This window comes from Carassius gibelio, chromosome A1, assembly GCF_023724105.1.
Source record: "Carassius gibelio isolate Cgi1373 ecotype wild population from Czech Republic chromosome A1, carGib1.2-hapl.c, whole genome shotgun sequence".
NCBI lineage: Eukaryota > Metazoa > Chordata > Actinopteri > Cypriniformes > Cyprinidae > Carassius > Carassius gibelio.
In genome coordinates, this window is record NC_068371.1 from 21,221,125 (window position 1) to 21,249,005 (window position 27,881).

Below are 27,881 nucleotides of genomic sequence, written 5' to 3' on the forward strand. Positions count from 1 at the left end.
TACTCAAGCTGAGATGAAATAACAGCATTTGTTTTCTGATTATACTTAATCAAAATAAAAAACGTAATTTATTTATTTTAAAAGGAATGAAACAGCAGTTCTCTTAAATATTTTACAAACAACCATTTGGAATCTTTTAAAATATAATCTACACAGATCTAATTCAAAGAAAAGTTTAACCAGCAAACAAACAGTTCTAGATCAATACTGGCCCAGTGCCTTGTCTGCTTTATTGCACAAACTATTGGGAGACAGAACAGAACAAAAACATGAGGCCCCCAATACAACTGACTTACTTAATATGTTTTAACATCTTTCTTGAGAAGTGTATCAGCAAATCGGAACAGTAAGTCATATTTTTCCTAATATTATGCATTATACAATCATATGTTTAAGTTGTTGCTCTAGCAACACCCAGGATTGAAATCAGATCTCTTTTGTATGTCAGCATTAGCTTATTGTAATCAATGTGAAACTTCACTTTAAACAATAAAATGTGAAAAACATTACCTGCTGTAGAAAAAAATGTGATCTCACATTAGTTTTTTAATTTGGGTAATAGAATAATAATAGATACAGTGTTTGTATCTTTATCTAATAAATGTGAATATACAAACATTGTAGCTTCATAATAACTACCTAAAACACTACGAGTAAAATAGCACATTGTTAATAGTTGAGATGTTATGACAACCAAAAGTCTGAAATAAACAGAAAATTGTACTTTCTTTGCTGAAGTGTTTATTGTGAATAATTATGTACAATTATGTAGTAATTGTTAGTATTGTTATATATCAAAAGTATATATATATATATATATACACACACACACACACACTACTATACATACTATACATATATACAGTGGATATAGAAAAACCAACATGTCAGAAAAAATCATAAGAAGAAGAATCCCTTTTGTCAGTATTTTGTTTTGTACAAATGCATTTATTACATATTTGTGGAGACTTTGTGATATTGTTGTCACATGCACACAATAATCACTCTTTGTCATAAATTCCTGCAACTGCTTCAGAGTTGCTATAGGTCTCTTGGTCGCCTCTCTGATCAGTTTCCTCCGACTCTTTTATTTGGTTTGGAGTGATGTCCTGATCCAGGGAGGGTCTGTTTGGTACCAAATACCTTCCACTTCGTAATAATAGATTTCACTGTGTTTCTAGGCATGGATAAAGCCTTTGACATTTTTATCCATCTCCTGAATTGTGCCTAGCCACAACTTTATCCAGGAGATCTTTTGACAGTGCCTTGCCACCCATAGTATGTTGTATGCTTCAGTTTCACTGCCTAGGACTGAAATGCTCCAGGAAAGCTGACCATAGATCACAGTTGAAAGTCAAATGCAGCACCAGGTGACTGAAACTTAAACATTTTTGAAAATGCCTGCCAGGGTGAAGATTTTCAAAAACTCCAGTTGCAGTGTTTTCATGACAGCGAAACCGGCGCTGATATCTCCGCCCACTGGAAACTTTTTCAGGCTTCTGATTGGCCAACATGGCTTTACGCATGAGATTACATCATCACCTGTTGGCTTGGCAGGCTTTTGACAATGCATCATAGCATGCGTTTGCATTTTCATGTGGAATTGTATTTATTTATTTTTTTTTATGTAAGAGGGAAAAACATCTCCGTTACATATGTAACCACTGTTCCCTGAATAGGGAACGAGATGCTGTGGTGATGTCACTGTATGGGAACACCCTTGTGTGTGACGAATGTCTGAAGCCCTGTACCATCCCGCCAATTTTATTGGCCAAATAGCACAAGGCACCACCCTACACATGTGCACGCATAGTATACCTGCAATCCGTGTGCTATTTCACTCAGATTTCATGATCTATGGAAACGCTTTCAAGGTACAGAACGGCCTGAATTGTAGCATCTCGTTCCCTATTCAGGGAACCGTGGTTACATACATAACCGAGATGTTCCCTTTCAAAGGTCACTTCGATGCTGCGGTGACGTCATTGTATGGGAACCCTATACCATCACGCCTGACGTACCTTAGATAGCTGGGATCCGAGGAAAGCATCTGCTCAAGCGAAGAACCCGGGAGCCAGGAGCCATCCCCACATCCAGACTGTAAAACTTGACAAAAGTGCTCAGTGAGGACCATCCTGCTGCAGCACAAACATTGACCATAGAAGATCTACTAAGGAAGGCTTGCAATGAAGATCTCCTAACCCCGCCTCTGTGGGGAAGAAAGCCTCCAGGACCACCTGCTGTAAAAGATAAAGGATTTAAAGCAACCTTAGGGACATAGCCAGGCCTTGGTCGCAGCAAACTTTCACGAATCCTGGTGCAAAATCCATGCAAGAAGGTGAAATAGATAGAGCTTATAAATCCCCAACTCTCTTGAGGGAGAATAAAGCTAACAGTAAAACTGTCTTTAGAGTCAGGATTTTTTTTTCAAGGGTTCAAACGGATGTCCTGATAATCCTCATAATACAAAGGATCAGAGATGCTCACAAGTCTCTGAGCTAGAGTCCAAGTCAAGTCTCAAGTCTCTGAGCTAGAGTCCAAGTCAAGTCTCAAGTCTCTGAGCTAGAGTCCAAGTCAAGTCTCAAGTCTCTGAGCTAGAGTCCAAGTCAAGTCTCAAGTCTCTTTATTATATTAAGTCTCTGGTTATAATAAATGTTGCATCACGTACAGCGACCCATCCAAGCTGCTTAGAACACTGCATAGCTATATATAAGGAATTCAAAGCATGTAATATGTTATTATGACAACTCTATTTATTAGCATACAATATCAACTTTGATTTTGGTATATAATCAGTGTAAACAGGCTATTGCAACATGACAAAAACACCAAGAATGCTTTACTTTTAAGTTAATATCTTTTAATAGTTAATATTTTGCATTTATGGATTCAGTAATGGCCTTCTGTCTGTCCTGGCTGTATAGCTGCACACCTCTTGTCTGGCTTAAGAAAGAACAAAGCTACGCTGACTTATGTTATTCATACAATACCTACTCACAAATAAACATCAAAAACAAAGCCGGCTGCAATGAATTTCTGTGCAAAACAGCTTTTACTACAAACACTTCAACACAAGAACATTGTTATCACACAAGAACATTTTGATAGAGAACCAAAAATATTTAAAGTAGATAAAATTAGAATAAATAAAATGGAAATGTCTACATACTATTACTACTGTAAACTTTGCAAATAGGACATCAGCCCCTTCAAGTCAATGAACAATAACAAAGTGGGCTGCAATGAATATCTGTGCAAAACGTCATGGCTCCGCTCCTACCCAATGACAGAGGCACGCAGGTTTTTTTCCACTGGAGTACTCACGTGAAGGATGCGTGCACAACTAATAACTAATATCATCACGCTATAAAGGGTTGGCCTGCGCTGGGTGCGCCCCTCCCCCTATAACTGTTCTGTCTCGCGGAGGAGCTCATTTGTGTGCATCTGTGTGAAACACGCGCTCTGAAACACGCATAGGAAAAAAGAGCGACAGAAAGAAGGGCTCCCCTCCAGCCGTGACTCGGCTCCCATCGTTCATGTTTATGAGCCGTTCAAAAGAATCGGTTCGTTCGCGAACGTCACAACTCTAACAGCGAGCTCATCTGACGTTTACTAAAAATTAACATTGTTCACGAGTCCCGGAGCTCGAGTCCGAGTCGAGTCTGAAGTCTTTCGAGGACGAGTCTCAAGTCGAGTCTGAAGTCACTGTTTGTGCGACTTAAGTCGCACTCGAGTCCGAGTCTCAAACTCGAGTCCCCATCTCTGCAAAGGATAGATCCCATGATGGAACATGCGTAGGATGGAAAGGCCACTGCCATCACGAACCCTGCATAAATCGAGAGACCAGGGGATGACAGCCCAATGAGACGCCGTCTACGTACACGTGGTTAGCTGATATGGCTGCCATGTACACATTAAGAGTGGCTGGTGATACTCCCTTTGAAAAACAGTCTTGAAGAAACTCCAGTACTTAAGCGACAGGGCAGTAAGCTGGATCCATATTACAAAGTCTACATCAGGAAGTAAACAGTTTCCATTTGAAGGCATATAAATGTCTCATAGAAACTGTGTTAGAATTAATTATAGTCTCGGTGGCCTCACTGAATTCTGTATTGAAATAATACAAACCTCACTGAATTCTGGATAACACTGCTGGAATCAGAGGAAAGGGCACACAAAGTGGTTCTGGGCCATTTGTAGGCTAGACCATCCAGTCCCAGGGGCGATGGGGGGGATAGGGAGAAACATAGCGGGCAATGCACAGTCATGCTTGATGCAAATAAGTCCACTTCCACCTCTCCAAATGCTCGCCATATATAGCTCACTGTTTGGGGGTGCAACCCCCATTCCCCTTCCTCCAGGTTCTGTCTCGAGAGCAAATCCACTCCAAAGTTCAAATGTCTGGGGACGTGAACCACTCGGATCGACAGAAATCTGTTCTGAGACCATAGCAGGATTTTCCTCGCCAGCCTGCATAGGGGGCGAGAGTGTAATCCTCCTTGGTGATTCAAATATGACACAACTGCATGGAATTGATAAGCTTTGCCCTCTAAAGCGAATCTGAGGAACTTCCTGTGTCTCTTGATGATCTGAATATGAAAGTATCCATCTTTCAGATCGAACGTGACAAACCAATCGTTTGGCTGAATCTGAGACAGAATAGATTTTACCGTCAACATCTTGAATTTGCTCCCCCTGAGTGCAAGATTCAAACAGCGTAAATCCAATATTGGTCGTTAATTTCCGAGCCCGGAAAGCTTGCGGCGTCCGTAAGAACAGGAAATGCATGTGTCAAGGTGATTGCGTTTTGTTATATATAAGCCTGAAGCGTATTTACAGCAGGATTTATTCCAGCAGGATGCACATCGGCCCCCGCTGCTAGCAAGAAAGTGGCAGCTTTGTGGACGTCATAAAACGAGTTGTCTTTGACAGACCCTTGGGCCGTCCCTCAAACTTTGAAGGCTGGAGTGCGCAGAGTGACTGAGGGGGTGCTCGGAGTGGTTGCTCGGTCCAACACTACTCGAAACGCATTTGTGGCAATGTTAGAGCCTGGGGACTACAGTGAGAGTATTGGATGTACATTAGCAGTCCAACAGCGCTCTTTATTGGAGATTAGACATGACTCGACATGCCTTCAAAGGAAGAAGGGGGCGAGACTTCCATGCCGTGGCCGAGTTCGGTGCGAGATGTTTGGCTAGAGTGTCGTCCACCGGCGGCATCATTGTATAACTGCGGTCCGCCATGTCAGCAATGGTGGCGAAATCTGCGGCTGCAGCGTTTGTGATGTGCGCTGATTAAGGTGGCTTCCAGGACCTCGAAACCCCTTGGTGGAGGTCCGGGAAGAAGGGCAGTGTCTTACAGGGCTGGGCAGGTGCACGACTAGTTAAAAAAATGTCGTCCAGCTTAAATAGGGATTGGGCCTGGGCCGCATCCACTTCCCAATCCAAACCCAGTTTATCCACCACACAGGTAACCACATCTGACAGCTCATTGTAGGAAGGAGAAGTGCATTTCTCCTGTCCACTCGGAGGGAGAGAACCGTATGTGAGTCTGAATCCGCAGTGGGCAAGATATTGTTTGTAAAAGCAATTCTGCTGATTTATCCCACTTGAGTGGGGGAGAGCGAGCGAAGTGCTAAAAACTAGAGAAAATTCTACTCCCGAGCACAGAACTTAGCCGCAGGCTATCACAGTGAGAACATGTAGAGAGGTTGCTATGCGTACCTCTCATGAGTGCCCCAATCCCCCTACCAACACCCCCCCCCACCCCCGTGATAAGCGTCTTACATTGCTTCTTACCTTTCGTTGACTCATCGCATCTGTGAAGAGGAGTTTAATACTGCTCATATAATTGTTGCTGAGAACACGAGATGCTTTCCTATGGAACAGAATATTTGCTTTCCTGAATGAAATGAAATCTGAGCGAAATAGCACGCAGCACCAGGTATACTATACGTGCGGTGCATAGGGCAGTGCCAAGTGCTATTTGGCCAATAAAATTGGCAGGATGGTACAGGGCTTCAGACATTCATCACACCAAAGGGTGTTCCCATACGGTGACATTTCTGCAGCATCAAAGTGACCTATGAAAGGGAACTCTGTTCATAAAAATACCAGTGTTCTCCTGGACATGGCCTTGAGTAATTTTTAGGAGGTGGGTGATCACTTTGAATTCATATATATATACTGTCCAGTTTCACAGACTGTTGGAGAGAACCTCCTAATCACATGCAAAAATCTTGCAAAGCGGTCTTCCTCTTAGCCGCCGTCATGATGCTTGCGAGAGAGCGCAAACTCCGCACACTAAGCTTTCCCGAAGCACTGAGGAGAGGAGGATTATGGGAAACTGGAGGACTGGTCTTCATATTGCTTTACATTTCTTGTTTGTCTGAAGTTTCAATAAACTCTTTCGTTAATAATGATAATGATAATAATAATACTTTTCTGACTGTTGAAAAGTGAAACAAAAAGAAGAAAAAAAAGAAAATAAATAAATAAATATTTAAAATATTTATATTATAAAATATATAATATATAATATAATATATATAATATAAATATTTTAAATATTTATTTATTTATTTTCTTTTTTTTCTTCTTTTTGTTTCACTTTTCAACAGTCAGAAAAGTATTATTATTATCATTATCATTATTAACGAAAGAGTTTATTGAAACTTCAGACAATGCATGCAACTAACCCTTTAAAGCATTATATATGCTTTAAAGGGTTAGTTGCATGCATCAGTCAAAAAAAAAAAAAGTGCTCATCTATAAAAAAAAATATATATATATATATATATAATATATAATATAATATATATAATATAAATATTTTAAATATTTATTTATTTATTTTCTTTTTTTTTCTTCTTTTTGTTTCACTTTTCAACAGTCAGAAAAGTATTATTATTATCATTATCATTATTAACGAAAGAGTTTATTGAAACTTCAGACAAACAAGAAATGTAAAGCAATATGAAGACCAGTCCTCCAGTTTCCCATAATCCTCCTCTCCTCAGTGCTTCGGGAAAGCTTAGTGTGCGGAGTTTGCGCTCTCTCGCAAGCATCATGACGGCGGCTAAGAGGAAGACCGCTTTGCAAGATTTTTGCATGTGATTAGGAGGTTCTCTCCAACAGTCTGTGAAACTGGACTTGACGCATCATTCATATTCGGGTAAAGCGTTTTTTTGTTTTTGTTTACGGCTTCTTTGGCAACAGTTTCAGCGGTGTCATTTTGGAGGCTTGTGTTATCCGTGTAGGCCGCGCGACACTTGCACGTTTTTTTTTTTTTATTAATGCTTGAACGCCAAATGCAAAACAAAAGTGCCAAGGGTATACACACAGAAATACAACAACAGAAAAAGTATATGTTAATCATACATGTGTATATAAAACCAACAAATAAGATAAAATAAAAGAAAAAGGCCTTGCTTTAACGTACCGCTTCTCTCTACAAATGAATGACAATTTGAAACACGCAAATGAATAGAATTCTCCTTTTTTAGTGAAATCTCGCATTCGGAGCTAGTAGCTTTAACTGTTATAGTGTTAATGTTATAGAGAGAGGCAGGCAGTCGCATTTGTACAAATGTAAATAATGTAGTGCTTGTGCTAATGTTTACAATGTTGGGGATAGCATTGTTTTTCAGACATGAAATTGTCACGGAAATGTAATAAACTGTTACGCATCATGGGAATTTGTGGTGGTGGTAGTAAATTGCTCTGCATGGAGGATAGGAAAGCATAGTCATTCGTTGGGGTGCTTACAAATCTCAGTCTGTGTTTGAGACTTTGGTACCAAAATAAGTAGATTATCATTGTGTATTATTGTTGTTGTTGTTAATGTAGGTATTGGTACCGGATATGAATCTTACTCTATAAGATTATAATCTCTTTATAATAGTTTTAAAAATACATTTGCATTGATAATAAAAGTCACAGACGTTTGTTGGTTAAGTGAAAAGTGTTGGAAGCCACACCCACTCAATGAAAAACATAAATTACATAATCCATATTTTATGCTGTAGGCTGAGGTCGAAACAAAGTTTTGTTGACAATCATGTTGTAGAAATGTGTATACCTTAAAAATGCAATGTAAGTCACCAAAGCATCTGCCAAATGCAAAAATGTAAATAACTTGCTCTTGGTCTGGACAGAGTACAAGACCATATTTTCCTTGGTCTTTACATGGAGCTTGTGGAATTGGGCTTTACTAAAACTCAAGGCTCCTTTGGTCTCAGTCTTGACTTGAACTCAAGTGAGTGGGCTTGACTACAACACTGCATTCGGCTTCATCATGCTGGTGCCTTTGAATTGCTGTTTTTCTGACAAAGCCCTGCAGAATGTCCAAAATCAGGCGGAAGGTTACAGTGGAGAATTCGAAGACCATATCGGACAGCAGCAGTAGCACGACCACCCCCTCCCGCAGGCCCAGCGTGTTTGAGAGACTCGGGCCCAGCACGGCCAGTAATGCAGCAGAGGTAGGAATACTGGTCACCCACTTTGCTGCTTTGAAATCCTAGTGAGCTGCCTAACTAGACAGTACTACCCGTGCCTAGGTAGTAGCTCACTTAGTTTTTGTGCTTTTGTAAAGTGTAGAAGTCAGAGGAATGACCCCCATTTGCCTCCCCTGCAGACTCATTGTAGAAACTGGTTAAAGACTGGGAACTGCAGTTACGGTAACACGTGTCGCTACACACATGGAACCCCATCACGAGGAAAAGGCTTCTCTGGAACATTCAACAGGTGCGATTCTAGTGAAGAGATGCTGCTTTATAAGTGTATCTGCTCCAGTATCTGGCTGAATGGTTGACTTTCGACATGTATGTCTGCTGTGCAGGTCAGCCGAGAGGCCCACTGGGGATCTCCGGGAGAGGATGAAGAATAAGAGACAGGATGTAGATGGTGACACTCAGAAAAGAGATACAGACGAGCCCACTTCACCCACAACCAGAGTACGATGTTCTAACAGCTTGGAGCTAAAGTCTCATTACAGAGTTTTTTTTTGTTGCATTTGTTGATTTATGTCTTTGTTGTTGATAAAATGTCTCTTTCTCATTAGCAGCGAGATTCATCCCGAGGCAGACGCAGAGAGAAAGAGGATATTAAAATCACAAAGGAACGCACTCCAGCTAGTGAGGAAGAGACCGCAGATTGGGAAGCCAGTCGTGAAGGTGAAAGATTCTCTGAAGTACCTGCAAAATTGATGTATATGATGAGAAGTCATTTAAAAGAATAGTTTGCCCAAAAATGTAAACTCTGTCATTAATAACTCACCCTTATACCATTCCAAATCCAGAAATCACAAATTAAGTATTCCTTTTTAATGAAACCTGTGATATTTCTGTCCCTCCATCACTGTATATGAACCAATTAAATGTAGGCTTTTAATCAGGTATAAACACTGAGCAAGCAACACACACAGAGCACATCCAATATGGTAAACGGAAACTTAACCATACTAGCTTGATGCAAAGAAATTAACCGTGCTTGTTTTTGTGCATCAAATAAAAGTGTGTAAAATGTAAAATATCTTCATTTTCGTTTTGAAGATGAATGAATCTGTTATGAATCTGGAACTAGATGAAGGTCATTTTGGGTGAGCTATCCTCTGAACTGGTTTTTAAAAGAAAACAAGGATGATTGATGTTTGGGTTTTTGAATGCAATACATTATTTCCTCTCTCTTTCCTTTTTTCCTTCTCTGAATGCTGTGCCATCTTTTTCTCTCTCTTTCCTATGTTGTCTCCCTGTCAGTTTTAGTCCAGCGCTTTTATATTTGTCATTGATTTTACTAGATTCTGATAACGGTGACTACGATTACGAGTTATCTCTTGAGATGAAGAGACAGAAGATTCAGCGAGAGCTGATGAAGCTGGAACAGGAGAACATGGACAAACGAGAAGACATTGTCATCAAGAAAGAGGTAGATTGCATAAATTTAGGTTTGCCGCATAAACTCCAAATATTGAAAGAAAGTGAATGTCAGTTATCCTAAAGAGAGTAATGGCAAGTATGTTCTCAACAGGACCCAGTCCCTAAGACCAGGACGAGTAATACTTCAAAGGACAGGGTAAGTTATTTTACCAAAGACAAACGGAAGTGAACAGTAATTGAGATTCTTGGTATTATGTAGCCTTTTAATACAGACTGTTATTTTGGTGTGATCTTGATCTGTTTTAGGCTTCACCTGAGCGCAGCAGTTCTAAGGGGTCACCTTCGTCCCATAAATCCAGCTCACCCAAACATAGAGCAGGGAAGAGTGGGACCTCCAGCAAGAAAGAGAAGAAGTCCTCCACTTCCTCAGTCATCTCCTCTTTAGTGTCTGACCAGACCAGGGCAGAGGAGACAGACAGCAGGTTGGAAAATGATCAGCATTTAATCTGAACAGGTGTTTTATCAACTTAAATATTTGACGATTGTTTAATGTTTTGACCAGGTCGTCAAAGAGTGGCCATGGCAAAAGAAAAGGGCCACGGACACCCAGTCCTCCACCACCTGTCCCTGTGGAAAGCCCAGTGACTGGGAAGAAGCACAAAAATAAACACAAGAACAAGGAGAAATGTGAAGACAAGCTTAAAGAAGGCAAAGAACGAGGACGTGATACGGAGAAACACAAAGAGAAAAAGGAAAAACGCAGGTATTGTCAACTTCGAAAGAAATCCCCAAAAAGTATCATAAACAAGTGTGATTTGGTACAAATTGTATACTTTTCAAAAATGTGACCGCTGTTTTGCATATTTATGTTCTGTACAGAAGTACCAAAAGTTTCTATTTTCAATGTGAGATAGTTTTTCACTACTTTTAGCTATGGTACTGAAATTGGTACAGAGACTACAGGTGCCAACTGCTGGGATTTTGGAATCGTGACAACATCAATAGATTGTCGTAATGTATTATATTTGCTGATATCGGTGGTGCTGGCCAAGATGCATTTGATCATCCATGTTTTATTGGTGTATGTGAAAACAAATAATAAAACATAATAATCTTTAACCTTTCCTTCATTGCAGGGATCGGTCCGATAGTTCTCATAAAGCCAAACGCTCAATAACATCAGAGGAACGTTCTGGAAGTCTTTCCCCACCCTCCAGGGAAGTATCGCCCCGAGCCAGAAGGAGGTCCTCCTCCCCTAAATCCACTTCCCAAAAACAGTCCTCGCAGCAGAGGTGAGAAGAGCTGCACTTAATTATATATCAATCCAGTGTCTCACTGATTAGGGCATTGTCACTTTTGACATATCTTTGAGATATCCATCTAGTTTTTAAATAATGTGATATGAGTTAGAGGGCCAAATCATCAATCAGATCCTTTTTTAATAAATCATTCAGTTCTAAAGCTTTGTGTGTGTGTATAGACGGTTTCAACTGCATCAACATAAACAAACGTTAATGCGCGTGAGCGCTTTTGTGGACCTAACTTAACTTCCGGTAGACTCCAAAAAGAATCAATAACAACAGCCAAGTCCATCTAGAGTAGATATTTTTTGATAACAAACAAAATGTGTTTTCTGTGTGGATCAGGCGGACTTAATGAAAATGCAAATTCATTATTTGCCAGCAGGAGATGTTTTAAAGCATAGACATAAAGCGCGAGAAATAGAGGTTTCCCCAGTAACAGCTGTAAACGAAGCAGAGCTGGTACGCTCACACGCTGCTTTATCAGGCATATAACATGCAAGTCTTCTTTCAGAAATACAGCGATATAAAAACACCCGTGCCTCGTTTTGATATTTAAACATAAATGTAAGGAATTATTATTAAACGTGCAGTACGTTACGTAATGTTATGTTACTCATGTTTATTTAACGAAGCCTTTTTGAAAATCGATTAGTTTTAAAATTGTGGCGAGTCTCCAAAAATAAATAAATGTATGGGAAACACATCCTGCAGCACAACCACCTGAGCCCAACTTCAGTCTACTCATCACCTTGACTTTAACTGCGTTTGTAGACGGCACCGCAGCCAGACCGATATACACAACACAGACCGGAAGTTAACTTAGGTCCAGGCGCGTGCGCCCGAAGAAACCGTCTATATGTGTGTATCAGCAAAATCCACTATCGGTCGACCTCTAATATTCAAGGTTTACCGATAGTGGATTTTGATGATACCGATAGCTAGGTTGGACAACGCTGGCCAATACCGATTAATAAAGCAATAGTTTTTTTAATGTATTTTTTAATTTTTTTTTAAAGTGGATACTGCACAAAAATGAAATAGTGCTTTATTTAAAAAAATATAAAAAAAACATTAAAAAAAAACACCGGTACTGTACCATACTAGTAGTAGTAGTATTAATAATAATGGTTATAGTAAATGTTGAAATTACCACACTCTAATAGGGCCCTATGAAATCAGTTTTATTTTATTCCTAAATTCCACTTTATTTACTTCTAAATTGCGTTATTTAATTTTTCTGTATTCTGTTTTTTTTTTTTTTTTCATTTTCTCCACTCCTTTTTAATAGTTAGTTTGTTAATAATAAAGAAAGTCTAATTAATTAAAATCATGAAACTTACACATTTTCACATCAGTTTAATAAGTTTAACAAGAATGACATGTTTTAGGCTCCCCTCAGAAGATCTGTGTATTAACATTTTCATTATCAAATCAAGGCATGAAACATTAATTTCATTTTTTCTTTTAATTACTGAAAATGAAAGGTACAATTTGTAATATATTTGCATAAAATATCCAAAATCCTCTAAGCTAGTGTTATATATTTTGTACTTTAAAAGTACACTTTAAAATAGAACAAATTCTTAATTCATAAAAAAATGTGATGCTTTAAAAAAATGCATAAGTAATAGACCTAAAGTAAGTGACAATTTGTGTTCATAAAAAAAAAAAAAAAAAAAAGGTGTGTGTGAAATATATCTGACTTAATTAAGATAATGGATTTAAAACAGAAGTATTCTGACACTCAAAGATCACAGAAAGATAAGGATGATAACACCTATTCTGTTTGTTTGCTTTTTTTTTTAAAAGAGCACGAATTTTTTGTTTTTATTGTTAGTGTGCACAAATAAAAGTAAACACTTTTGCTGAATATATCTTACTCCAAAAAGTTTATTTTTTATCAATTAAAAAAAAAAAAATTCTCGGCTGTTCAATTGCGTTGGTGCCTTTTTTTTCCGGTTTTGCACATCCTGTCATATCGGTGAATGCGTGCCGTTGCAATAGATGCATTTTGCAGCATTAAGATTAATAATATATTGGAGTAATTGATCATTAATTTAAACGACGATCGATCATGGAAATGATGGAAAATTGACATTCCTAGTATATAATAGTATGTAGTGTAATTTTTTTTTTAAATTGAGGTTTATAATTTCTTTGTTTTTATACATTTGTTACAAAAAAATAATACTTTTGAACATTCTATTCATCAAATTTTAGAAAAAGCATGTGACCTGACAGACGTCAGTTTCCTGACATTTAACTTGCATTAGTAGTTTGTTTCAAAGATATTATCATCAGTTCCATCTTCATCTTGTGTTTTCCTTTCTCAGGTCTAGGACTCCACCCCGTCACCGCCGCAGCCCCTCCCCTCCGTCCCGACAGCACCTCTCCCCATCTTCACGCTCTGGCTCCTTAGCCCAGAGACACTCCCCATCTCCTCGCCACAGACGGTGTTCTATCTCTCCTCTTTACCGAGACCTTCCTCCTCCATCCTCGTCCTCACCACCTCCCACTCAGTCCTCACGCCGCTCCCGCTCCCGATCTCCGCTCACCCCGCAGAGAGACTCTTCACCGACTCCCGCCCCTCGCAGGTCCAGCCCCAGTGCCCGTCACCGCTCCCAGGGCAGAGAGAGGGAGAGGGGGAGATCAGAGCGAGACCGGAGTCCCGCACTGCAAGAGAGACGGCATGAGCGCAGAGATGGTGAGGCACATGTCACAGAGTTATTATTGAGGAGTCGGGGGAGGGGGGTGTTAAATAAAGGATTTAAATGGATAAAGACAAAAAAAGAACAGTAAAAAAAATATTTATTTTAAAATAGCCATATGTATAAGAGCAAATGTGTGCAGATGTTGAGAACACAAAACGGCAAAATGATTCTTGTCTCCTCATATTCAGATATGAATTACATTACATGCCTACAAAAATAATGAATCCTATATTTTCAATTCCAAACGGCAATATTTTACAAAGTCCAGTAGATTGCATCACAGGATATTACAGGGCTCCAAACTGCGACTAAAACATACGACCATAAATATTAAAATGCGAGTGAAGTTTTTGCTGAGGTCGCCACTGGCGACTAGGCATATGTATTTACATGTTATAATACATATGTTATGTTATAAATTGCATGATGCCTTTTTTACTGATTGTTTTGCATTCACATCTTTTGTTATGTTTGCGCATTGAGAGAATGTGCATCGAAGTTTTAGTGGGAAAAAGAGTTTTAAACAGTCCTCATCTGCCGCGCAGCAGCGCTGACACACACCTGATAAACGCGCGCGAGAGAGAGAAATGATGGAGACTTGAAGAGAAAGTGCAGAAAAACAGCGTCTATTTCGTTCATAACTTGAACAAACAACAACAGGTAAAGCTGTCATCTGTGTGGATATTGGCAATATCGTTAGCAGTTCTCGTTTATAATCATAAGGCTTCTTCTTAACAAGATCTTAGTCCATTCATTATTTGACGTGCACTTGCCGTCCAGTAATCGCAAAAAGCTTTGTTCTTTGTTACTTTTTAATTTACAAAGTATCAGCTTTAAAATTATTCCAAATGGTTCTTGTCACATGACCTGCGGTACGCTTGCGGGATTCTGAAAAGTTGAGATGTTTTTAACTTGATGCGGTGCGGACGCGCCTGGAAAAAAACGAGCGTGTCGCTTCCATTATGAGCATGCACGCATACCGCGCGCCTTCATTTGAAATGATGAACTTGACCGCGCAAAAGACTTGACATGTGAACGGTCCCTAATGCGGCAGGCGCGATCGCGAGTAGTGCCTCAGTTCAAGCAGCACGTGAACCTATCATACCTTGCTCTTTACTACTAGAGTACATAATGAACATGAATTAACATCAAAAGGTAGGCTTTTTTATAAGAGATTCTACAGTACAACACTTTCAAACTGCAGAAAACGTGTAAAGCTTGTAAACATTGCAAGGTAATATTAACCTCAGTAACCTTTCGGTGTCCATCATAAGTCAGCTAGAAAAATAACTATAAAGAGGAGCATTTTGCTATATTTATGAGCTATTGAATTTTAATAATTTTACTTAACCTGTTGTCTACATGATTCAACTCCTCCTATAAAATTTAATTTGACTAATTAAGAAAAACAGACTGAAAGTGTGAAAGCCATGCACTCTTAAAAATAAAGGAGCTTAAAAGGTTCTTCACAGAACAATTTTGGTTCCACAAAGAACCATTCAGTCAAAGGCTCTTTGAAGAACAATCTCTTTCTGACCTTTTCATAATCTGTTATTGTCTTCAAATGTAAAAGGTTCTTTATGAATCCATTTAGACAGGAAAAAAAGGTTCTATAGTATCATGAAGCACCTTTATTTTTAAGAGAGTATGACAGCATTTACAGGATGCATTGAGGAGGACCCCAAACTATACTCAGGGGCCAAGTGTTGCTTATGGTCCATGATATTGGTACAGATTTTGTGTAATAAACAACACATGACTGTATATTTCAAGTTGGAAAAAACATTTAGCTCCCACTTTAAGTGAACCTTCATTCCCAGGTCATCTACAAGATGGATTAAAATGCTGATAAAGTCAAGAAAAGATGAGACACAAACACATCAGTATGATTAAAAAGTTAAAATGTAAAATAAATAATTTAAATAAAACACATAAAACATGTTTATTCTGTGGCACCTAAAAAATCATTTGGCGCCTAAGTTTTTTTCTTATAGGAGCCAATGGCTCCTTACTCTATTTTTTTGTTTGGAGCCCTGATATTACTATTGGTTGTTTAACATTTCTGTCGTGAAACAGTTGTTATTTTGTGATATTTAGTTAGTTAAGTCTTAACCGACACACTTTAATTGAAGCATCATGCTGGAATTCTTGTTCAGTATCAGTGATCAGTAAAGCCCACTTGATTTGATTGACCATCTTAAACTGGGGGCAACAATTTGGCCATTTCTATTATGTAGAGGGACTAGTCCAACTCAGTGTCTGTTTTTAACCTATTCTTGTCCATCAAAACACTCAGAGACTTGTTCAGACCCATGACTGACTTCACTGACCCACCCATGGCACATTTTTTTGTTGTCTTAACCATGTGATGCATAATTTAGGTTCATGACGCATGCATTATTCTGTTTAACTGGTTGTTCATATGTCAGTGTAAGTACAAATACCATTCAAAAATCTTACTTGGTATGGGTTTTTTTACATTTGATTTTAATTTCTTCAATGTTGAAAACAGTTGTGCTGCTTGATATTTTGTAGAAACAATCATCAAAAATATTCTGGATTTTTTTATTTTTTTAAGTGCATCTTTGCTGAGTGAAATTAATTTATTTCCACAAAAAAAAAAAAAAAAACCTCAATGTCCCCATGCTTTTGAACTCTAGTTTTACATTCACAGTATAGATGTGTTTTAATAAATGAGTAGTGGTGAGATTAATTTTTGTAACACTGTTTAACAGCTAAACCTTCCAGTGTTGTTTTTTTTATTTTTTATTGATGTGGTGTTTGGTTTCCACCATACTTTTGGCCATGTGCAGCTAATGAATAATTTAGTCAGTGACAGTCTTTTACATCTGCTGCTCATTTACTTTTTTACTTTCTGCCCTCAGAGAGCCGCGGAAAGCGTGAGAAAGACAGCAGCCGTGACGAGCGAGACTATGAGATCGAGCAGAGCTCTTCTCGAGATGAGCGTGATGCCAGGGATGGCCGAGACCGGCGTGGTGAACGGGACCGAAGAGATGTCCGGGAAGAGCGCCAGCACCGCGGGGAGGCCAAAGACACTCGGGATACCCGTGCAGGAGAAACGCGAGACCGCTCCGGACGAGAATCCCTGGAACGTAGAGAGAGAGATCGGGACCGAGAAAAAGAGAGGGAAAGGGAGAGAGAACGAAATGAAACCCATAGAAAAGAGGAAATGACAGCCCCGGAGGAAAGGAATTATGGAAGGGGACATGGAAGGGAGGAATTGAGAAATGACAGTAGAGTGGACAACAGGAATGAATCTCGGCCTGAAAGAACAGGCAGAGGAAGGGGCCGAGGGGATGCCACAGAGAAAGGTGAGAAGATAAACGACATGCCATATTCTTCAACTACATCTACAAAGGGCTATTACACATCAAAATACCACTCTAATGTATAAAAAGCTGGAGGAGAGAGGGCTTCAACTTGAAAAATGGTAGTAAACATCAATACAAATTGTACTTTTAATAAAATTGCGTTTTAGGAGTATTGCAATAATATGAGTGCTTGAAACCCAAATCTTGGGCAGAGGGTTCTGATGAATTTTGTGTTTCAGGGTCTGTTCGTGGTGGTAGAGCGTCACAGGCTGACACTAGCAGTGCTAGTGGGCATGACAGCTGGGAGTCCCGCAGCAGTGGTCTAAGAGAGAGGAGCTCGGAGAGAAACACTGATCGTGATCGCTACGATAATGACAGACCGAGAGGAGAACAGCCCAGAGATGAACGGCGCGGAGGACATGTAGAGAGAGACCGCCGTGACATCAGAGAAAGAGGTGACTGATAAGCAAGAGAGCAAAAGTTCACTCCAACAGCAAGTAGAGATTTACAGAGAAAAACACTATACATCCTCCTCAAATATTCTGACCGTTGGCATATCGTCGTATTAAACTCCTTGTAATTTGGATCTAGTGTTAATGAATCTGTTTTTTTTAATTAATCTTTTTATATAAGGCTTGAATTTTTCTGACTGATTTGTGGTTTGCAACGAATGTTTAACATCAAAGGACATAGAGAGAAACTTTTAGTGTTTTTGTTCTTTTTATTTTTTGTCCATCAGAACAAAGAGCGTCCTCTCCCGTCCGACAGCAAAACCGTGGTGAGGACCTCGATCGTGAAGAGAGAAAAGATGATCGAAGGACCGATCGAGGGGATGAAAGACGAGATGACCGCACGCGCGATAGAGACAAGGACAGGGATAGAGAAAGAGAGAGGGAACGGGAAAGAGAGAAGGAGAGAGAGAGGGAGAAAGAACGGGAAAGAGAGGCTGAAAAAGAACGTGAAAGAGCTAGGGAGAGGGAGCGGGAGAGAGAGAGGGAAAGAGAGCGAGAGCGGGAGAGGGAGGAGAGAGAAAGAGAGCGGGAAAGAGAACGAGAGGAGCGGGAAAGGGAGCGAGAAGAGCGGGAGAAAGAAAGGGAACGAGAGAGGAAGGAGAGGGAACGGGAAAGGGAGCAAAGAGAGCGGGAACGGCAGAGGGAGTGGGATGAGAGGGAAAAAGGGAGGGAAGAGAGGCGGGACCGAAGAGATGAGTCGCGAGATGACCGCCCCACGCGAGATGCTCACGAAGAGAGAAAGAACACGTAAGTGCTCCAGTGTTATTAGTCATCTTTATGAACAATCTCTCTGGAATCGGTCAACCATTTACTGAGCAAATATGTGACCCTGGACCACAAAACCAGTCTTAAGTGTCAAGTTGAGATTTACACATCATATGGAAGCTGAATAAATAAGCTTTCGATTGATGTATGGTTTAGAAGTATCGGACCGAGTATTTGGCCGAGATACAACTGAGGGTGGAAAAAAAATCTAAATACTGAGAAAATTGCCTTTGAATTTTCCAGATTAATTTCTTAGCGCTGCATATTACAAATCAAAAATTAAGTTTTGATATATTTACAGTAGGATATTTTCAAAATATCTTCATGGAACATGATCTTTACTTAATATCCTAATGATTTTTGGCATAAAAGGAATATTGATAATTTTGACCCATACAGTGAATTTTTTTATTTTTTTTGGCTATTGCTAAAAATATACCCCAGCAACTTGAGACTGGTTTTGTGGTCCAGGGTCACATATTGTATAATGGCTGCTAAACTGTAAAATACTTGATTGTCCATGGGAACATGATGGTGCTGCTTAGTCACATTAGAGACTTCTTTCAAACATATTAAGACATTTTACAGACCAGAACTTTTGAGCGCTAGTTCACGTTATAAACAGTTTGATGTCAGAGATATTCTCAGGTGTTTAATATTGTTTGCCCTTCACTTTGTTTGCAGTCGTAAGAGACATCGTGCTGAGAACACTCCCAGTCCACGACCATCTCCTAAAAGATGTCGAGATGTGAGCCCTGTAGACAGTGACGGTTACAACAGCACTGAGGAGAAAGGTAGGAGTTTAACTGAGCAAGGTTATGGTTACACCCATTAGCACTTGGTGTAACCTTCCACATAGGTCTGTTGTACACACATGCAGAATATTTGGACATTACACATAGGGTTTTGTTTCAGGTGAGAAGCACCGACTGCTGAGTCAAGTGGTCCGTCCTCAGGAAACTGCCCGCTCTCCTGCCCACTCCTTTACTGATGATAAACACAACCGCTGGAAGGATGATGACCGTCGGGGGGATAAAAAAGAAAGCCGTGTCCGTCACGAGGAGGTTGATTCCCGCGGTGAGAGAGGAGCAGGAAGAGGAGCAGAGCGACGTGGAGAACATGCTCCAGACATTTCTGCTACAGGCATTTCTGATTCTAAAAGGGGAAAAGAGCAGAGGGACCTCCCTACTGTCGCCCTCACTCCACCTCCTCCTCCTCCTCCTTCCATGGAGGACAGAGACTCTTTATCAGCCGTTCATGAAGAGGGGAAGAAAAAGACTAAATCTCAGAAGAAAAATCTGAAGAAGAACCGTAAAGAGGAGGAATCTGGCGGAGGGGACCGTAGCAACCCTGAGCCCCCGACCTCCTCCACTGTAGCTGAAGCCCCCCAGGCTCTCCTGTCACCTCGCAAGACAGCCAAGAAGAAAGCCTTAGAAAGGAAGCGCAAGCGCTCGCGAGGTCCTGAGTCAGACGTATCTGAGGATGAGCTGGTCGCCCAGCATCCCCTCAGCAAGAGGCGACGAGGCCCACGTACACCTCCGCCAATCAACAAGGATGACCTTCCTTCCCAGAGGGCTTTAATGGCTGGACAGAGTTCTCTTCCTGCTAAAATAGATGCCAACTTCAGTGACTGGTCTGATGAGGATGTACCAGAGCGAGGCGAAACTACTTCTGCCTCCCTGCCATCCGACAGGCCTCCGGAGCGGCTGCTTCCCTCTGAACGTCCCCTTAGAAGGGGTGCACGTGGTGGCGGCCGGGACCGTACGGACCCCCCCATCGCCCCGCTGCTTCCTGACCCTCCAATGCTGATACAGTCTCTTCCTTTACAACCGTTACTGCCGCAACACATGCTGCGTAAACCACAGCAAGCAGACATGCAGCAGCAGCGCAGCAGTAGCATGGGAAGCAACCAAAGCCGAGCGTCTTCGAGAAGGCTACGCTCGCCCTCCAATGAGTCGGCCCACCTTGACGAAGGCCCACCGGGACTCAGGGCCCGCAGAGGACTCATGCAAGGTGGCAATTCTCGGGAGAGAGAGCGAGAGAGGGAACGTGACCGAGAGAGGGAACGAGAGCGGGAGAGAGAGAGGGACAGGGCCGCGGCCAGCGAACAGATGGGAGGAGAGAGGAAGTCGAGGATTGATCAGCTCCGGAGAGGAGAACCCAGTCGAAGTACGTCCTCAGGTGAGACTACTCCGAAATCTTGGATTTTTGAAGAATTTTTGTTAGTATTATTGTTAAAAATTATATTATTTTTATATTGCAAAGAAGTTCAATGGTGTGTGTTTAAGAACTACTACTACTACTAATCCTAATATGTTTTTAGTAGTTGTATTATTAGAATTTATTACTTCTTTAAAGAATTTCTGGTAAAAGTTATTTTAAACTAGAGATTTTGGATGCAAGTGATCGTTTCCAGTACCGTATTTTTCGGACTATAAGTTGCACCTGAGTATAAGTCGCATCAGTCCAAAAATACATCATGATGAGGAAAAAAACATATATAAGTCGCACTGGACTATATGTCACATTCATTTAGAACCAAGAACCAAGAGAAAACATTACCGTCTACAGCCGTGAGAGGGCGCTCTATGTTTTCAGTGTAGACTACAGGAGCACTGAGCAGCATAGAGCGCCCTCTCGCGGCTGGAAACGATAATGTTTTCTCTTGGTTCATTTCTCTCGGTTCATGTCAAATTAATTTTTGATAAGTCGCACCAGACTATAAGTTGAAGGACCAGCCAAACTATGAAAAAAAGTGTGACTTATAGTCCGGAAAATACGGTAATTTGGTATTAAAGCAAACAAGTAACAAAGAAGTTCTCAAAATGCAATGTGAATGCAAAATTCAAAGTAAGTTTTGAATTCTCCATAATACATATGTAAACATGTATTGGCTTCCACAGACCGGCAGGACTCCCGGAGTCACAGTTCTCGTCGTAGTTCTCCAGAGTCTGAGCGTCAGGCTCGCTCCAGAGCCGGCTCCTACGACAGCCGCGAGCGGGAGCGGGAGCGGGATCGAGATCGTGATCCGTTGGATCGAGAGCGTGAGAGAAAAGATCAACGTCAGATGCAAAATCAACAAACCCAACAGCGAGACTGGGACCCAGAACCTCGTGAGTGGGGTGGGCGGGGCAGAGAGCCCCTCCTCCGTGGCAACCGCGAGCCAATTAGAGAGAGAGACTTGCGGGAGATGCGTGAAAGGGAACGACTCTTACCTGAAGGGTTGCTGGCACATGAGCGAATGGATCGTGAGCGTGGTGAAAGGGACCGTGAGCGTGAACGGGAAAGGATGCTTCCGTTTGACAGGGAACTAAAGACCAGATCTGAAACTAAGATGGAGAGAGGAGAGTATGAGCCTCTGTTACCCAGAGAAGCCCTCATGGGTGTAGAAAAGCCGGCCGACAACTCCCACCTGCAAGGGGAAGCATCTGAACCGAAAATGGATAGTCTTGATGGTAGGGTTTTTTCCTCAGCCTTTCTCAAACTATTGCCTGATGCGTAAGAAAAATGTGTTTTTTTTAATGTGTGCATTTGTTCTGTCTCTCAGAAGAGGAGGATGGAAAGGGTGATGATGCGCAGTCTGCGGTCTCAGATGGTGAGGAGTATGAGCCCATCAGTGATGATGAACTGGACGAGATTCTGGCTGACAGTCAAAAGAGGGACGAACAGCAAGATGATGAAAAGATTTCTGGTACATAACACCACTTAAAACAGGATCCCATGAAGACACATTTAAATCTGTGCAAAGTCAGTTCTTAGGACTGTTTTTAAACACATCATAAATTAAATTAAAATTAATTTAGCATTATAAATGTTAGAAATGCATTGCTGAAACGTTACAAAGACTGTGAACTTGTAGTACTTAATAGACTGTTAAAAACGGTCTTTCACAATTTTCGTGGTTTCAGCGTCACCGGTGGACACACCCACAGTGTTTTAGAGCTGAGAATACTTGATGCCTTATTTTATTTACTTGCCGTTTTTTTTATAAAATACAAGTCTGGCTGGGTGGTTAATAAAACATTTTTCTGTGGTGTTACAAACTCAGAACACATATTTAAGATCTCTTTACAAAGAATCTGTTGATTTGTGTTTTGCCCAGTTGCTTTGGAAAAATATCCATCAGTCATACTAAATTGAAATCCTGATTTGGCTTGGTGTGCTTAAACTGCTTCTCAAAAAAGGCTGCGATGTAAATATAGAGTCAGATGTTGAAGATGGTCAAGCATGACTTCGTAAATACAGTGAACACCATCTCTGTGTGAACTATGAGTTTAATGCTTTTGTGAATGCGACATGCAGCAGTAATGCTTTGCTTTCAAATTGGCAATATTTGCTAATCCATTTCACTAAATTTGTAATGACACAGATTTGTTAAGCTGTGGTCACTTAAACACACAACCTTAAAGGGTAGTTTTATGTAAAAAAAAACAAAAAACGCTTGAAGATTTAATGTGAAGAAACTGTGAAGGAAAAACATACATATTGTAATTTTACTACTTTAAAGTAATTAATATAGTTTAATATACTATATTATTTTCTTTTTCATTAAACATTCTTCTTTTTTTTATTTTAATAACAACGTGTACTGAGACACTGTCACAACTAAGTCATTGCAAAGACTTTTTATTGCTCCATACAAAAGCTATTAATTTGATTATTATTATTATTATTATTATTATTATTTTTATACTTTATCACAATGCAGCAGCTTAATGCATTTAAATTTAAAGTGTTCAAAGTGTTGTTCTGGGGGAGAATAACTCCTTACCCATCTAGAGGGGTTGAGGTCCACCCACCATTGTCTCAAAATTAATTTATTTTTTTCTCTGTGATTGCTGAAATGGATTGTTAAATCGGGTCAAAAAACCTTAAAATGCATGTGTCTGCAGTGACAAAGGCAGCATAAATGCATATGCCTCCCTTTGTCATGTTTATCATTGTTGTCTGCACAATGCATGTGTTCAGATTTGGATAGTCAAAATATAATTGAAAAATATAATCTGATCAAGTTTGCATTGTGACTGTAACAATGAATGTGGACATTCTAGCCAACAAAAACAAATTCTGCTCTGGCCGTATGTAACTTTTATTTTGAACAGTCTATTCATTTAATTTTTACAGAATAATGCACACACTGAGAAAGACATAAGCAGAAACTGTGTAATCACAGTCTGAAAATTCCTCTATCCCAGGGGTCTTCAACTAAAATTGCTTGAGTTCCAGTAATGGACCCTCCTCCCCAGCCGAGATCCAGACAATTATTTACCTAAAAACATGACTTGACAGTTTTACCAGACCAGGTTATCTACGGGATATTTAAGCACGTTTAATAGATTAAGAACTTTTTAAGACCTGCACAAAATGACTGTATGAAGCATGATTTACAGTTCAGATACAGGTTTTCAGAAAAACAAAACATTTTCTAAAAAAAAAACCTTCACATTTATTTTTTATTTTTTAGACAAAAGTATCATTTAATTTCAACAATTATTATCAATCATATTAATAAAATAACATATAAATACACATTACAATACTGTCTTGTTTATAATTTTATAATGCATCATCATCTTTTCGATTCATCAGTTCACATTTACAGCTCTGCATGTTCTCTTCGCAAAAACATTGGTTGATTTTCACATTGATCTGAACAAAAACAGCAGACTAGCTTATCGAAATGTAAATTCATTGTCTGCCAGCTGGAGGCACTTTTGGAACAGCAGAAATAAAGCGGTTTCTCTGGTAACTGCTGTACACAAAGCAGTGCAGCAACTGACTTTGAAACTTGGAACAATCGTATTTATTCAGTGAAATCGCAGCCTTTTAAAGTTTAATCGTCACATAGAGCTGTATTGCCATTCTTGTCTTTCCATCCACTAATTTATATCCCATATCTCAGCTGTTTATAATATGATATTTGCATGTTCTGTTTCAGGGCCTCTAGATGTGATTGATGTAGATTGGTCCAGTTTGATGCCCAAGCAAAAACAGGAGCCCAGAACTCCTGGGGCAGCTCTTCTCCGATTCACCCCAGGGGCTGTTTTGCTCCGAGCGGGAGTTTCCAGACGCTTAGCTGGGCCTCAGCTCCTTGCCAGAGTTAAAGAAGTGTGTTCCAGAGAGTTGGAAGACCCTAAAGGTAAACCTACCTTTGAAGGAATAATCCTATTTGAAAGTAACAGGTCACCCAAATAAGAAAAAATGCGCTTACCCTAGGGCCATCCCAAGTTATAGATGGGTTACTTCATTGGAGCAGATTTAGAGAAATGAGGCATTACAATGCTTACTTACGAATGGATCCTCTGCAGTGAATGGGTGCCATTAAAATGAGGGTCCGAACAGTTTGCACAAAAATCTGAAAATCCACAAAAAATCCACACAACTCCACTCCATCAATTAAATGTCTTGTAAAGTGAAAAGCTGTGTGTTTGTAAAAAAACATCCATCATTGAAACATTTCAACTCCAAACTGCTGCTCCTGGCTAAAATACGAGTCCTCTATACGTAATATTGCTTTCTCCAGTGAATATATTGTCTCGTCTGAATCAGGAGAGACATTTGCACAGATCAAGCACCGTTTACAAAACCGTTACAAACAAATATTTTGATAAAACAGGATGGGCTTTTTCATTGGAGGAAGCATCGTCATGGATTAAGGACTCGTAGTTTAGCCTGACACAATGGTTTGAAGTAAAAGCACCTTAATAATGGATTTGTTTCTTACAAACTTCACACTTCCTTCATTAACTGATGGACTGGAGTCATGTGGATTTTGTTTTAATCGTAGACTGGATAAAAACATGGACGTCGTGTCCTCGACAGTGGTGACAGCAGCAGCAATTCACCTGTCATTTAAGTGACCACTCCCCTAATTATACAGAACTATAAGGCTTGATATAATGTAAACGGATGAGTTATTAAAAAAATCACCCCCCTCACAGTGGTAATGAAGGGCAAAATTTTCTATGTAAATCAAAACCACTTTTTGTAGCAGGCTGTAAATATATATATTTTTTTCTGCTGTGAAGTTGCCCATTTTAACATGTCCCTTTTTGAGCCAGTGTCTGGCAGCCAGTCAATCAATTGCAAGTCACTTCCATGTTGGTTTCAAGAGAGAGTCTGGAAGGATGTTTTTATTCGCCGTTTTGATGGTCATTCTGATGGCACCCATTCACTGCAGAGGATCCATTGTTAAAAAAATATATATATTTATTTTTTCCCCATAAATTTCTAAGTTTCAAATTAGGCTCTACATACGTATGTTGCCTCGTAAAACAATTGTTGTGGTAATCAGTGTAGTTATACAAACATGGCTATTTAATGAGTGATTTTAATCTTATTTGGATCCATAGATGCTGATAAACTCTTAGAGCATGATCTGGGTGCTCTGAACATGGCTGCATACAACAGAAGAATGGAGAGGGCCAACCTACTACGGAGCCAGGGCCCTTGCTGCAAGGCACTGTGTGCTCGCAGAGACATTGCCATACGTAGACAGCTCCTGAAAAACGACAAGGTGCTCTTTCGGTCTTTAATCACAGGCACTTTTTTTGGTATAACTTGGGCTTTCCGGTACCGTATTAATTAGAAATGTAACGTTTAACTGCAAACTGTTGGAAAATCGATTATAATATGTGATTATCCAAATCGGTTGAGATAAGCAAATCGCAATTTGTTCACGGGTAGGAGTTTATATGAATGCATGTCTGAGGGGAACTTACTGTCTTTAGACAAGTTTAGATGTTTTTTTTTTTTTTTTAATTGTTGCCTCTGTATAATGCATATTAAAGTTCATAAGTGCAGCGCTGCTTCGTTTACAGCCGAAACCAAGGTAACTCTTTAAGTGCCACCTGCTGGCAGAGAGTGAACCTGCGTCTCATTCAGCTCGTCTGCTGTTTCATGCAGATATTTTTTTTTATGTAAAGTTTTACAAAACTGAAGTCAAAACATTTTGTTTTTGCTTCAGAATTTCGAAATGATACAATCTAATTTAAATAAAAAAACTGCTCATGTTGCGTGTATGCAGCATCTTTTTTTGGATCATGATATACATGCAGTTGTTGCCTCCAATTGTAATAGGCAAGCACAGACAAAGCCTTATTTTGTTTATATAAAGAGCTTTGTTTTATTTGTATTATGTATTTGATTTGGGGCTTGTTTTAAAATGTAAGTTTAGTTTTGTTATTTACATTTACATTATATTTAAATTGTGTCTTTTAGCAGATGCTTTTACCCAAAGCGACCTACAAATGAGGACAGTAGAAGCAATCAAAACCAACAAAAAAGCAATAATATCAAGTGCAATGTTAGGATATTGTTCAGGTGTGTTTGATTAGGGTTGGAGCTAAATTCTGCAGGGACACAGGCCCTCCATGATCAGCGTTCTCCACCGGTTTTAAGTGTTCATTTCTTAAAAACTTGTAACCCCAAGATTAGAGGTTCGAGTATCAGTATTGACAGGGATTGTCGTGAGGGGAGTAAACGGGTGTGTGTGTGTGTGTGTGTGTGTTCACTACTCTCTGCTGTGTGTCTGCACTTGGATGGGTTAAATGCAGAGCACAAATTCCAAGTATGGGACACTACATCACTTACACTTTAATCTAAGTATTTTTAATTTTTTTTGTTCTCCTTTAGTTTAATAAGCTAAGATGCACATGATTCAGTATTTGGTTTAATGCTTCTGAATTCCTTCTCGTGTAGGGCACAACCAAGCAGATCTACACCAGTGCTCCAGTGGTGGACAATGAACTTGTGCAACAGAGTTTACGTCTCTTTAAAAAGAAAATGGCTTCCAGCCTGTCCAGTGGACAGGAGAAGACTGATTCAGCCCAACAGCTTGGCACACTGGCAGAGCTGAGTGTCTCCTGATTGTGCTCAGTGGGTACAGTCTGAAAGTACTGATCTCAGATCACCCTCAACTCAATTATTTTCACACAATGAAACTGTTTAAGTCGGTGCTGATGGAGGATTGCTGTCCTAAACCTCAGAAGAACCACAGAACCATAGAGACTGGACATACTAGCCTGTGGAGATTTCACAACCTTGAACTTTGAATCAGAAGTGTGATAACAATGTACTGCATAAGAACTTTGTCATTTACATTTGTTTTAGAGAAGACTTTTGTAACGTTAGATGTGTGAACAATGTTTGTGGGATTATACAATGAGTACAGAATATGTGCATTAAAATTACTGTTTGTTATGTGCATTTAACTTCTGTTCCCCTTGCTTTTCAGTTTTAAAACATTTGTGATCAGTCTCAGCAGTCTTGTTCTCAGTGATTTCCTTGTTTTATTAAAATATGATTCAAGAAGAAAAGGTGGTTTGTGTATTAACCTTGTTGCTTTAAAGCGGTATCTGTATTAAATTATAAAAAAAAAAAAA

The 27,881-nt window shown here is 39.9% G+C and overlaps 1 protein-coding gene across 5 annotated transcripts; it reads left to right on the plus strand.

The window, feature by feature from the left end:
• Nucleotides 1-274: 274 nt before the first annotated feature.
• Nucleotides 275-27,815, plus strand: LOC128015525 (zinc finger CCCH domain-containing protein 13). Of its 5 annotated transcripts, XM_052599414.1 has the most exons (22): nt 7,010-7,173; nt 8,156-8,256; nt 8,333-8,479; nt 8,635-8,744; nt 8,839-8,953; nt 9,061-9,172; nt 9,796-9,923; nt 10,026-10,070; nt 10,181-10,356; nt 10,437-10,637; nt 11,011-11,166; nt 13,512-13,882; nt 16,775-17,221; nt 17,461-17,676; nt 17,961-18,480; nt 19,183-19,292; nt 19,414-20,679; nt 21,402-21,953; nt 22,046-22,189; nt 24,437-24,637; nt 25,851-26,014; nt 27,199-27,815. In XM_052599414.1, the coding sequence occupies exons 3-22, from the start codon at nt 8,342-8,344 to the stop codon at nt 27,364-27,366; spliced, it is 5,340 nt and encodes a 1,779-aa protein (XP_052455374.1). In that variant the 5' UTR covers nt 7,010-7,173; nt 8,156-8,256; nt 8,333-8,341; the 3' UTR covers nt 27,367-27,815. The 5 variants fall into 5 exon arrangements, with proteins under 5 accessions (XP_052455382.1, XP_052455368.1, XP_052455391.1 ...); XM_052599422.1 differs by lacking the exons at nt 7,010-7,173; nt 8,156-8,256 and adding an exon at nt 275-346; XM_052599408.1 differs by lacking the exon at nt 8,156-8,256 and having other exon boundaries at nt 7,005-7,173.
• The last annotated feature ends 66 nt before the right edge of the window (nt 27,816-27,881 follow it).